Source organism: Salmo trutta, chromosome 19 (assembly GCF_901001165.1).
Source record: "Salmo trutta chromosome 19, fSalTru1.1, whole genome shotgun sequence".
Taxonomy (NCBI): Eukaryota; Metazoa; Chordata; class Actinopteri; order Salmoniformes; family Salmonidae; genus Salmo; species Salmo trutta.
In genome coordinates, this window is record NC_042975.1 from 16,831,992 (window position 1) to 16,846,321 (window position 14,330).

General features: G+C 38.9%; 1 protein-coding gene across 3 annotated transcripts in view; it reads left to right on the top strand.

Moving 5' to 3' along the window:
* The window catches only part of gtf2ird1 (GTF2I repeat domain containing 1), a 57,150-nt gene extending 43,105 nt beyond the window's left edge, over window positions 1–14,045 (top strand). For all 3 annotated transcript variants that reach the window (XM_029699919.1, XM_029699918.1, XM_029699917.1), the window contains 8 exons: window positions 2,439–2,706; window positions 2,864–2,892; window positions 3,051–3,098; window positions 11,054–11,131; window positions 11,376–11,568; window positions 11,786–11,823; window positions 11,939–12,048; window positions 12,569–14,045. In XM_029699919.1, coding sequence (XP_029555779.1) covers window positions 2,439–2,706; window positions 2,864–2,892; window positions 3,051–3,098; window positions 11,054–11,131; window positions 11,376–11,568; window positions 11,786–11,823; window positions 11,939–12,048; window positions 12,569–12,637 — 833 coding nt within the window. In that variant the 3' untranslated portion in view covers window positions 12,638–14,045. The remainder of the gene's footprint in view (window positions 1–2,438; window positions 2,707–2,863; window positions 2,893–3,050; window positions 3,099–11,053; window positions 11,132–11,375; window positions 11,569–11,785; window positions 11,824–11,938; window positions 12,049–12,568) is intronic.
* Window positions 14,046–14,330: the final 285 nt, after the last annotated feature.

The window sequence follows — 14,330 nt, forward strand, 5'->3', positions numbered from 1 at the left end:
TGTCCATGTATGCTGATGATTAAACATATACGCATCAGCAACCACAGCTAATGAAGTCACTGAAACCCTTAACAAAGAGTTGCAGTCTGTTTTGGAATGGGTGGCCAGTAATAAACTGGTCCTGAACTCTAAAACTAAGAGCATTGAATTTGATACAAATCACTCTCTAAGTACTAGACCTCAGCTGAATCTGGCAATGAATGGTGTGGCTGTTGAACAAGTTGAGGAGACTAAATTACTTGGCGTTACCTTAGATTGTAAACTGTCATGGCCAAAACATATAGAAAAAATATATATAAATAACATATAAAAAGCAAGTTCTGCAGGCTCTAGTTGTGTCTTATCTTGATTATTGTCTAGTTTTATGGTCGAGGGCAGCATGGAAAGACCTAGTTAAGCTGCAGCTGGCCCAGAACAGAGCGGCACATCTTGCTGTTCATTGTAATCAGAGGGGTGATACAGTGAGGGAAAAAAGTATTTGATCCCCTGCTGATTTTGTACGTTTGCCCACTGACAAAGAAATGATCAGTCTATAATTTTAATGGTAGGTTTATTTGAACAGTGAGAGACAGAATAACATTAAAAAAATGTTTTTTTTTAAAAACGCATGTCAAAAATGTTATACATTTATTTGCATTTTAATGAGGGAAATAAGTATTTGACCCCTCTGCCAACAAGGGTTTTGCCACCAAGCACTAAGTCATGTTTTGCAATCACAGAGGTCAGACGTTTCTTGTAGTTGGCCACCAGGTTTGCACACATCTCAGGAGGGATTTTGTCCCACTCCTCTTTGCAGATCTTCTCCAAGTCATTAAGGCTTCGAGGCTGACGTTTGGCAACTCGAACCTTCAGCTCCCTCCACAGATTTTCTATGGGTTTAAGGTCTGGAGACTGGCTTGGCCACTCCAGGACCTTAATGTGCTTCTTCTTGAGCCACTCCTTTGTTGCCTTGGCCATGTGTTTTGGGTCATTGTCATGCTGGAATACCCATCCACGACCCATTTTCAATGCCCTGGCTGAGGGAAGGATGTTCTCACCCAAGATTTGACGGTACATGGCCCCGTCCATTGTCCCTTTGATGCGGTGAAGTTGTCCTGTCCCCTTAGCAGAAAAACACCCCCAAAGCATAATGTTTCCACCTCCATGTTTGACGGTGGGGATGGTGTTCTTGGGGTCATAGGCAGCATTCCTCCTCTTCCAAACACGGCGAGTTGAGTTGATGCCGAAGAGCTCCATTTTGGTCTCATCTGACCACAACACTTTCACCCAGTTGTCCTCTGAATCATTCAGATGTTCATTGGCAAACTTCAGACGGGCATGTATATGTGCTTTCTTGAGCAGGGGGACCTTGCGGGCGCTGCAGGCTTTCAGTCCTTCACGGCGTAGTGTGTTACCAATTGTTTTCTTGGTGACTATGGTCCCAGCTGCCCTGAGATCATTGACAAGATCCTACCGTGTAGTTCTGGGCTGATTCCTCACCGTTCTCATGATCATTGCAACTCCACAAGGTGAAATCTTGCATGGAGCCCCAGGCCAAGGGAGATTGACAGTTCTTTTGTGTTTCTTCCATTTGCGAATCATCGCACCAACTGTTGTCACCTTCTCACCAAGCTGCTTGGCGATGGTCTTGTAGCCCATTCCAGCCTTGTGTAGGTCTACAATCTTGTCCCTGACATCCTTGGAGAGCTCTTTGGGCTTGGCCATGGTGGAGAGTTTGGAATCTGATTGATTGCTTCTGTGGACAGGTGTCTTTTATACAGGTAACAAGCTGAGATTAGGAGCACTCCCTTTAAGAGTGTGCTCCTAATCTCAGCTTGTTACCTGTATATAAGACACCTGGGAGCCAGACGCGTTTTTATGGATTTTTTTGTTGTTATTCTGTCTCTCACTGTTCAAAGAAACTTACCATTAAAATTATAGACTGATCATTTCTTTGTCAGTGGGCAAACGTACAAAATCAGCAGGGGATCAAGTACTTTTTTCCCTCACTGTATTAATACTATGCATGCCAGTCTCTCTTGCCTAAGAGTTGAGGAGAGACTGACTGCATCACTTCTTTTTATAAGAAACATTAATGTGTTGCTCAAATGAACAGCAAACCTGCTTTCAAAAAACAGATAAAGCAACACCTCACGGCACAACGCCTCTCCCCTATTTGACCTAAAGAGTTTGTGTGTATGTATTGATATGTAGGCTATGTATGCCTTTTTACATTTATTTTTTAATTGATGTAGTTCTGTCCTTGAGCTGTTCTTGTCTATTAATGTTCTGTATTATGTCATGTTTCATGTTTTGTGTGGACCCCAGGAAGAGTAGCTGCTGCTATTGCAACAGCTAATGGGGATCCTAATAAAATACCAAAAGCTGAAAATGTGTATATTATGAAATAAATTAAACTTATCCATTCATCTGATATAGTCATGTGGTTCTGTTAACAGATAGCTTAGAGGCCAAGTTGTCCAGGATCGACCTTGCCAACACCCTGAGAGAGCAGGTCCAGGACCTGTTCAACAGGAAGTATGGGGAGGCACTTGGCATAAAATACCCGGTCCAGGTGCCTTACAAGAGGATCAAGAGCAACCCGGGCTCAGTGATCATCGAGGGCCTGCCCCCTGGCATCCCTTTCAGGAAACCGTGTACCTTTGGCTCGCAAAACCTGGAGAGGATCTTGGCGGTAGCTGACAAGATCTGCTTCACCATCACCAGGTGGGTAGTTCTCCTTCACTTTTCATGGGATTGTGAAAATAAGGCATACGGCAGGGCTACTCAACTACCGACCCTCAGTGGACAAAATACTGCTACTTTTCTTTTCTCCCTGGTATTTGGTTTACTGATGTTAAGATTACAGCTTTGTCTCTTGCAGACCTTTCCAAGGGCTCATCCCTAAACCAGGTAACACTATATTTATGGCATATTCAATTCATATTTATGAATTTCCAATTAAAGAGCATGATTGGATAGGAAATATTCTTTGTCAGGCCCAACTGTTTGTCTTATATTACTAGTGTAGTAATAATATAAAAATGACATTAAATTTGTCTCCCTCTTAGCACCTCGTCGGATCACTTTATTGAAGAAGGCCTACGCCTCAATAAGTGGTGAGCATTCTAATTGTGTTGCCTGTTTATTTTGATGCTGTGTTACGTTGTGTTACGTTCCCCAGCAAGAAAACCAAAAATGTCACTCAAACAGAAGGATCTGACCAACAACCAAAACTAAACAGGTGGGGTTTTAGGAGGGGTTCTGAAAGACACTCATGGGGATGTCCACTAAAGTTGACTAGCAACAACTACAACTTAAAAGACAGCCACCATGAGCACCCACTAAATTTGCCCAAGAAGAGGCAAACAAAATAAAACCCACTCCAAACTTAAACACAGGAAGCAAATAAAAAAGATGGTGCAAAACAAAATCAGGGAAATCAGATAAAGGATTGTTTGTCTAGAAATCAAAAAACGAAGGGCCAACTAAAGGTGTTAACCCTCCGCATCGATCAAGACAACTAGAGCTCTGGGGCAGCCAAAGTGAAACACCTTCCCACTAACCAGATGGCAACCTGCACAGGTGTAACACATACTGACCAATGATGTGACACCAATCAGTGCGCCCTACGTGCTAACGAGCTCTACGTGCTAAAGTCCAACCCCAAAACATAAATGGAAAAACCAAAGCCTGTAACAGCTGTAAGAATACTTGGTTTGAAACTGTCATGATAGCATCCATTAAATAGGAGCATGCAGATGCCAGAGCAAGCAAAAATAAAGTATACAGTGCACTTATCACCACATACATGTATTAATTTTATAAACATGCATATACGCATATATTGCATTTGGATTACAGATACAGTGTTATTTGGGTTGTTAATTTAATTAGTTCTGACATTCTTGATTTCTTGTTTCTAGTTTTTGATTATTTATTATTTGTGTAGTTGTTTGACATTTGCTGCACTGTTAGGCGCTAGTTACATAAGTATTCACACCCTTGAATCAATACTGTGTGGAATCACCTTTGGCAGCAGTTACAGCTGTGAGTCTTTCTGAATAAGTCTCGAAGACCTTTCCACAACTGGATTGTGCAACATTTGACGATTTACTATTTTAAAAATTCTTCAAGCTCTGTCAAATTGGTTGTTGATCATTGCTAGACAACCATTTTCAGGTCTTGCCATAGATTTTCAAGTAGATTTACAGTACCAGTCAAAAGTTTGGACACACCTACTCATTCAAGGGTTTTTCTTTTTACTATTTTCTACATTGTAGAATAGTAGTGAAGACATCCAAAACTATGAAATAACACATGGAATCATGTAGTAACCAAAAAAGTGTTAAACAAATGAAAATATATTTTATATTTGAGATTCTTCAAAGTAGCCACCCTTTGCCTTGATGACAGCTTTGCACACTCTTAGCATTCTCTCAACCAGCTTCATGAGGAATGCTTTTCCAACAGTCTTGAAGAAGTTCCCACATTGGCTGCTTTTCCTTAATTCTGCGGTCCAACTCATCCCAGACCATCTCAATTGGGTTGAGGTCGGGTGATTGTGGAGGACGGGTCATCTGATGCAGCACTCCATCACTTTCCTAATATCCCTTACACAGCCTGGAGGTGTGTTTAGGGTCATTGTCCTGTTGAAAAACAAATGATAGTCCCACTAAGCGCAAACCAGATGGGATGGTGTATCGCTGCAGAGTGCTGTGGTAGGCATGCTGGTTAAGTGTGCCTTGAATTATAAATAAATCACAGTCAGTGTCACCAGCAATGTATCCCCACACCATCACACCTCCTCCATGCTTCATGGTGGGAACCACATATGCGGAGATCATCCGTTCACCTACTATGTGTCTCACAAAGACACGGAGGTTGGAACCAAAAATCTCAAATTTGGACTCATCAGACCAAAGGACAGATTTCCACCGGTCTAATGTCCATTGCTCGTGTTTCTTGGCCCAAGCAAGTCTCTTCTTCTTATTGGTGTCCTCTAGTAGTGGTTTCTTTGCAGCAATTCTACCATTAAGATCTGATTCACGCAGTCTCCTCTGAACAGTTGATGTTGAGATGTGTCTGTTACTTGAACTCTGTGAAGCATTTATTTGGGCTGCAATCTGAGGTGCAGTTAACTCAAATGAACTTATCCTCTGAGCAGTGGAAACTCTGGGACTTCCTTTCCTGTGGCGGGCCTCATGAGAGACAGTTTCATCATAGCGCTTGATGGTTTTTGCAACTGCACTTGAAGAAACTTTCAAAGTTCTTGAAATGTTTCGCATTGACTGACCTTCATGTCTTCAAGTAATTATGGACTGTCGTTTCTCTTTGCTTATTTGAGCTGTTTTTGCCATAAATGGACTTGGTCTTTTACCAAATAGAGCTATCTTCTGTATACCACCCTACCTTGTCACAACACAACTGATTAGCTCAAATGCATTAAGAAGGAAAGAAATTCCACAAATGAACGTTTAACAAGGCACACCTGTTAATTGAAATGCATTCCAGGTGACTACCTCATGAAGCTGGTTGAGAGAATGCCAAGAGTGTGCAAATCTGTCATCAAGGCAAAGGGTGGCTACTTTGAAGAGTCTCAAATATAAAAAATATTTTAATTTGTTTAACACTTATTTGGTTACTACATTATTCCATATGTGTTATTTCATGGTTTTGATGTCTTCACTATTATTCTACAAAGTAGAAAATAGTAAAAATAAAGAAAAACCCTTGAATGAGTAGGTGTGTCCAATCCTTTGACTGGTACTGTAAGTCAAAAATGTAAGTTGGCCACTCAGGAACATTCACTGTCTTCTTCGTAAGCCACTCCAGTGTAGATTTGGCCTTGTGTTTTAGGTTATTGTCCTGCTGAAAGTTGAATTAATCTCCCAGTGTCTGGTGGAAAGTAGACTGAACCTGGTTTTCCTCTAAGATTTTGCCTGTGCTTTGCTCCGTTCCGTTTCTTTTTTGTCCTGAAAAAACTCCCTAGTCCTTTATGATTTCAAGCATACCCATAACATGATGCAGCCACCACTATGCTTGAAAATATGGAGAGTGGTTCGCAGTAATGTGTTGGATTGGATTTGCCACGAACGTAACACTTTGGATTCAGGACAAAAAGTGAATTACTTTGCCACATTATTTGCAGTATTACTTTAGTGCATTGTTGCAAACAGGATGCATGTTTTGGAATATTTGTATTCTGTACAGGCTTTCTTCTTTTTACTCTGTCAATTAGGTTAGTATTGTGGAGTAACTACTATGTTGTTGATCCATCCTCAGTTTTATCCTATCTGTCACGTCCTGACCAGTATAAGGGGTTATTTGTTATTGAAGTTTGGTCAGGACGTGGCAGCGGTGTATTTGTTTTGTGTTGTCGGGGTTTTTGGGTAGTGTTCTATGTTTTGTATTTCTATGTTCTATTTTCTATTTTTTCTATTTCTATGTCTAGTTTATTGTTTTGACCTTCAATTGGAGGCAGCTGTTCCTCGTTGCCTCTAATTGAAGGTCCTATTTAGTAGGGGTGTTTTTCTATGGGTTTTGTGGGTAGTTGTTTCCTGTTCGTGCACCTGACGGGACTGTTTAGTGTCGTTTGTTGCTTTTGTATACGTGTTTCTTTTGTTTTCCTTCTTTAATAAGATAAGAAGATGAGTTTACACGTTCCTGCTGCGTTTTGGTCCAGTCCCTACGACACCCGTGACACTATCATAGCCATTAAACTTTGCAACTGTTTTAAAGTCACCATTGACCTCATGGTGAAATCCCTGAGCGGTTTCCTACCTCTCCGGCAACAGAGTTAGGAAGGACGCCTGTATCTCTGTACTGACAGGGTGTATTGATACACCATCCAAAGTGTATCACCATGCTCAAAGGGATATTCAATGTCTGCTTTTTACATTTTTACCCATCTAGCAATAGCTGCCCTTCTTAGCAGGGCATTGGAAAACCTCCCTGGACTTTGTGGTTGAATCTGTGTTTGAAATTCACTGCTCGACTCAGGGACCTTATAGATAATTGTATGTGTGGGGTACAGAGATGAGGTAGTCATTCAAGAATCATGTTAAACACTATTTTTGCACATAGAGTGAGTACATGCAACTTATTATGTGACTTGTTAAGCAAATGTTTACTCCTGAACTTATTTAGGCTTGCCAGAACAAGGGGCTTTAATACTTATTGACTCAAGACATTTCAGCTATCAGTGGTGGAAAAAGTACCTAATTGTTATACTTTAGTAAAAGTAAAGGTACCTTAATAGAAAATGACTCGAGTAAAAGTGAAAATCACTCAGTAAAATACTAGCTGAGTAAAAGTCTAAAAGTATTTGGTTTTAAATATACCTAAGTATCAAAATTAATTGGAATTGCTCAAATATACTTACGTATCAAAAGTAAAAGTACAAGTATAAATAATTTCATATTCCTTATATTAACCTCTCTAGGGTATCCCACCTAGTCAACAGCCAGTGGAATCGAGTGGCATGATATTCAAATACCTTAGAAATGCTATTACTTCAATTTCTCAAACATATGACTATTTTACACCATTTTAAAGACAAGACTCTCGTTAATCTAACCACATTGTCCGATTTCAAAAAGGCTTTACAACGAAAGCAAAACATTAGATTATGTCAGGAGAGTACCCAGCCAGAAATAATCACACACCCATTTTTCAAGCTAGCATATAATGTCACAAAAACCAAAACCACAGCTAAATGCAGCACTAACCTTTGATGATCTTCATCAGATGACACTCCTAGGACATTATGTTATACAATACATGCATGTTTTGTTCACTCAAGTTCATATTTATATCAAAAAACAGCTTTTTACATTAGCATGTGACATTCAGAACTAGCAAACATACCGAAAACTTCCGGTGAATTCACTAAATTACTCACGATAAACGTTCACAAAAAACATAACAATTATTTTAAGAATTATAGATACAGAACTCCTTTATGCAATCGTGGTGTCAGATTTTAAAATAGCTTTTCGGCAAAAGCACATTTTGCAATATTCTGAGTAGATAGCTCGCCATCACGGGCTAGCTAATTTGACACCCACCAAGTTTGGCGTTCACTAAACTCAGAATTACTATAAGAAAAATTGGATTACCTTTGCTGTTCTTTGTCAGAATGCACTCCCAGGACTTCTACTTCATCCACAAATGTTGTTTTGGTTCAAAATAATCCATAGTTATGTTCAAATATCCTCTGTTTTGTTCTTGCGTTCAAGACACTATCCGAACGGTGACGCGCGGACGCATGTCGTGACAAAAAAAATCAAAATATTCCATTGCCGTACTTCGAAGCATGTCAAACGCTGTTTAAAATCAATTTTTATGCGATTTTTCTCGTAAAATAGCGATAATATTCCGACCGGGAGACGTCTTTTTTGTTCAAAAACTGAAAATGTAACATGGACTCTTCACGTGCATGCGCGCACCCGTCTCATTATTCTCAGATCGACCACTATCCAAATGCGCTACTGTTTTTCAGCCAGGGGCTGCAAAGTCATCATTCAACGTTATGGCGCCTTCTGAGAGCCTATGGGAGCCTTAGAAAATGTCACGTTACAGCAGAGATCCTCTGTTTTCGATAAAGATGGTATAGAAGGCCAAGAAATGGTCAGAGAGGGCACTTCCTGTACAGAATCTTCTCAGGTTTTGGCCTGCCATATGAGTTCTGTTATACTCACAGACACCATTCAAACAGTTTTAGAAACTTTAGGGTGTTTTCTATCCAAATCAAACAATTAAATGCATATTCTAGTTTCTGGGCAGTAGTAATAACCAGATTATATCGGGTACGTTTTTTATCCGGATGTGAAAATACTGCCCCCTACCCTAGAGAGGTTAACCTCTCTGGGGTATGTGGGATGCTAGCGTCCCACCTGCGGGACACACTCGCCAACAGCCAGTGAAATAGCAGGGCGCCAAATTCAAAACAACAAAAATCTCATAATTCAAATTTCTCAAACACTATTATATTCCATTTTAAAGATACACTTTTCGTTTATCCAACCACAGTGTCCGATTTCAAAAAGGCTTTACGGCGAAAGCATAACATTAGATTATGTTAGGACATTACCTAGACAAGAAAAACCACACAGCTATTTTCCAAGCAAGGAGAGGCGTCACAAAAAACAGAAATACAGCTAAAATGAATCACTAACCTTTGATGATCTTCATCAGATGGCACTCATAGGACTTCATGTTACACAATACATGTATGTTTTGCTCGATAAAGTTCATATTTATATCCAAAAACACCATTTTACATTGGCGTGTAATGTTCAGAAATGTTTTGCCTCCCAAAACTTCCGGTGAATGATCACATCAATTTACAGAAATACTCATCATAAACGTTGATAAAATATACAACTGTTATTCAAAGAATTATAGATACACTTCTTAATGCAACAGGGGTGTCAGATTTCAAAAAAGCTTTACGGCGAAAACAAACTTTGCAATAATCTGAGTACAGCGCTCAGACATCAAAACAAGCCATACAGATACCCGCCATTTTGGAGTCAACAGAAGTCAGAAATAACATAAATATTCACTTACCTTTGATGATCTTCATCGGAATGCACTCCCAGGAATCCCAGTTCCACAATAAATGTTAGTTTTGTTCGATAAAGTACATCTTTATGTCCAAATACCTCCATTTTGTTTGTGCGTTCAGTTGAGTAATCCAAATGCACTGTGCTCGCGCAGTAAGTTCAGACAAAAAGTCAAAAAAGTTATATTACAGTTCGTAGAAACATGTCAAACGATGTATAGAATCAATCTTTAGGATGTTTTTATCATACATTTTTCATCATAAATTTTTTAAAATCTGTACCATTGATTGTATGTTGTTTTACTCCATGTGTAACTCTGTGTTTTTGTATGTTGTCGAACTGCTTTGCTTTATCATGGCCAGGTCGCAATTGTAAATGAGAACTTGTTCTCAACTTGCCTACCTGGTTAAATAAAGGTGAAATAAATGAAATAAAAATAAATCTTCCATAATATTCCAACCGGACGATTCCTTTGTCTTCAGAAATGAAAAGGAACACACCTAACTCTCACAGGAGCGCGCGTGATTAAGCTCATGTAATTTTCTCTGTCATCTGATTCCAAGCGCTCTTATTCTCTCCCCATTCACAGTAGAAGCATTAAACAATGTTCTAAAGACTGTTGACATCTAGTGGAAGCCTTAGGAAGTGCAAAATAACCCCACAGACACTGTATATTAGATAGGCAATCACTTGAAAAACTACAAACCTCAGATTTCCACACTTCCTGGTTGGATTTTTTCTCAGGTTTTTGCCTGCCATATGAGTTATGTTATACTCACAGACATCATTCAAACAGTTTTAGAAACTGCAGTGTTTTCTATCCTACTAATAATATGCATATCCTACCTTTTGGGCCTGAGTAGCAGGCAGTTTACTACGGGCACGCTTTTCATCCGGACGTCAAATACTTGCCCCTACCCAAGAGAGGTTAAGCAAAGCAGACAGCATGATTTTCTTGTTATTTTAATTTACGGATAGCCAGGGGCACAGTCCAACACTCAGACATCAATCCTTTGTGTTTAGTGAGTCCGCCAGATGAGTGGCTGTAGGGTTGACCAGGGATGTTCTCTTGATAAGTGCGTGAATTGGACCATTTTCTTGTCCTGATGTAAGGGAAAATGTATGGAGTTAAAAGTACATTATTTTCTTTAGGAATGATGGGGAGTAAAAGTTGTCAAAAGTATAAAAGGTAAAGTACAGATACCCAAACAAACTACTTAAGTAGTACTTTAAAGTATTTTTACTTAAGTATTTTACACCACTGTCAGCTATTCATTTTTAATTATTTAGTAAAAAAAAATTGAAAACATCATTCCATTTTGACATTATGGGGTATTATGTGTAGGCCAATGCCCAAAAATCTAAATTTAATCCATTGTAAACTAGGCTGTAACACAACAAAATGTTGAAAAACTCAAGGAGTGTAAATCATTTCTGAAGGCATTGTAACATTGCTAAACTGTCCCCACCAATTCTGTTTGACTCCTCTCCTCCTGAACCGACAGATGACGAGGAGGTCAACCGCATGGGGGAGAAAGTGATCCTCCGTGAGCAAGTGAAAGAACTCTTCAACCAGAAATATGGTCAGTGTATATCCTCCATTTGTACAGTTTGCTTTATCTATATAAGCCTTACTAAAAAAAAATGAGTTTAAGTATTAACATCTAGTGATTTATTCCTAAAGGGGTAAATCCCAATTTACACACAAGTTAAATATTCACTTAGTCTCCCATTGACGTCAATGCAATGCAATGCAAACTTAGTTAAAATTCTAACTTAATGGGAGTTAAAATCTGCCCCAAACTGACTGAATAGCTTCATGTTCAGGTGACGCTCTGGGCCTGGACCGCTCCGTCATAGTCCCATACAAGCTGATCCGTGCCAGTCCCGACTCTGTTGAAGTTATTGGCCTTCCGGATGATATTCTTTTCCGAAATCCCAACACTTACGACATAGTCCGCCTGGAAAAGATCCTTCAAGCCCGAGATGATATCACCATCAACATCAAGAGCCAGCTACAGTGAGTGTCTTTGTCAGTGTAATAATTGTATGAATCTGGAGTTTGTAGAAATATCCTAGATTTTGGATTAAAAGCCTAAAATGTGAAAGAAGGACATGAAAGAACTGTACGAGTGGAAATTTTAGTAGAAAGACTCACTCTTGGGCAAAAGCCAGGCTCCCTTCTCTGTCCATCTACAGAACTGAAATTCATATTTAATACATTTTCTTTTCTACAGGCCTTTTGCGGAAATATGCACCCAAACATGTAACACAGGTAAGGATTGTTAAACAGTAGCCAATTTCTTCTTTGTTTTAAGTAATGCAGTCCATAAGGACACATGTACTTTAGAAGTACGTTTAAAACGGTTGTGTTGTTTTTGTGGTTTAAGAAGGGAAAGAGGTTTCTACCAATCGACGCAAGCGCAAAAGAGTCCTGGAGAGCAGTCGAGTGTCCTTACCCTCCGAGTCAGGGGTATCAACCAATCAGATTCCAGTGATGGTACGTGATACAAATAAAGCTATTATATAACAGTTTGTTGTACAGTATTTAGTGGTTATTGTAGCCTGTCGGGTAGGAGCGTTGGGCCAGTAACCGAAAGGTTGCTGGATCAAATCTCCGAGCTGATAAAGGTAAAAATCTGTCGTTCTGCCCCTGAGCAAGGCAGTTAACCCACTGATGACGATTAAGGCAGCCCTCCACACCTCTCTGATTCAGAGGGGTTGTGTTAAATGCGGACACATTTCAGTTGAATGCATTCAGTTGTACAACTGACTAGGTATCCCCCTTTCCCTTTCATTATCAAAAATACATAACGGAAATGCTCTGATTTGATACATTGACACAGTTGACTTTATTTATACATTCATATTATATTTGTAGGTATTAAAGGCATTTGTAAAAGGCACTAATAAGGTTGTGTAATTGATGGACCGTCATTTGCTTCTGCAACGGCATAACTGATCTCCCTCATGCTCTCTCAAATGTATCCTCCTTTTGCTTTGTCTCTGTCTACTTTTAGCAATGGCCCATGTACATGGTGGACTACAGTGGAGTGAATGGGCAAGTCCCTGGGAAGGTGAAATACTAGAAGAGAAGAAAACAGATACTCTGCTACAGGAAGAGGATATAATGAGAGGACTTTATCAAACCAATACTTATAATCGCATTGCCAAGTTTCAGCTTTGCCCGAGTGCTGTTGCTTAAAAACTTTACTGAATGAAAATATAGGTTTGGATATGTTTTTAAATGGTGGCTTGGGTGGAAATGTGAGGAGGAACAATTGAATCTGTGCATAATTTGTTGCAAGATAAGTGCTTTCTTTGATTTTGTTTCCTTCAATGATTTATATACACTAGATGACAGGCAGGGAGTACTGCTTTGAAGCCACTGCGCCTCCATTTTATTACTCCCCCACCATTGTAAAAAATATTTTGGAAGCTATATAAATGCATTTATTAATGTCTGCATTCATTCTTGCCATGTTTATTCAATTATAGACAACTTAATGCATACTTTTAAATTATATTATGTGCGCTAAACAAAATATAGAAAGACATTGTTACTGTCCCCACTACAACAACAAAATAAATACTTAAATACATGTAATTTTGTCCTTGAAACATTTTAATTGAAATACTGAATACCAATGAAGGACTGCTTCTTCTGAGGAGTGCCAATATGGCCGATTTGTGGCTTCAAAGCCTCTCATTGGCCAATACATAGCATCAGAAATCTAGTGTTTATATACAGTTGTTCATCCCCACAAGCCCTGATGGTACTTTTTTGATAAACCTTTTTCAAAATGCTCTACAAAAGAAAAGTGATTCCAACCGAATAGGGTTATGTTATGGCACTAAGCTTATGGAACTTACAATCATTGAAGTATTCACCATTTTAGGCTATTTTTGTCTGATCTATCATAAACTTTTGTTATGGGGTGTAACTACAGCACAAATGTCTTGGATCAATCTGGCTTTACAACATTCAGATATTTGTTTGTATGATTTATTTATTTATTTATTTTGAAGATTAAAAACAAACATCATGTGCAGGGATGTAAATTACAATGTTCAGTAATCTAAGTACTGAATCAAATGTCTCTACAACACTAACTACTACTGTATGTAACTCAAAGTATATCAACTGAAATATGTTCGCCTTCAGGTGTGCGTACCGGTATACTCCGTGGTAGGAATAACCCAAGGTGATAGCACTATATCTAAGACAAATTTTCATATTTTGTAAAACTCCTCATGGCTTTTCTTTAGCTGAGTACTTGTACGTGGAGTTGAGATTTTCTCAGCTAGGCTTTTATGTTTGTAGCACATCTATGCTAAGTAAAATATCTCTTCAAGTCAACATGAATGTAACGTGTGTTAAAGAAAGAATGGTCTGTGTTATCCTGTAACAGCTATCTCTGGATTCACCAGTATTTATATGCTGTACCTTAATGCCATTTAGGCCTTTGAAATAAAATGTGTTGCCTTGCACTTTTATATGACTGCAGTGACTTTGTGTGTGATGAATGCAAGTATAAAAAAAACAATTCTATAGAAAGTTTAAACCTACTACTTTCGTATTATTGTTTCCTTCAGAATGTCATGGTATCATGGATAAATGAAAAGTATATAATCATTGAGGTTATTAAGACTACCCCAGTGCCTTCAAAAACATAATTGGTTTTATATATTTCCACACGGAGGTTGAAATAATACTGTGAAATTATGATAATGCACTTTTAGTGTTAAGCTGTTTGAAAAGACCACATGAAATGTCTGCCT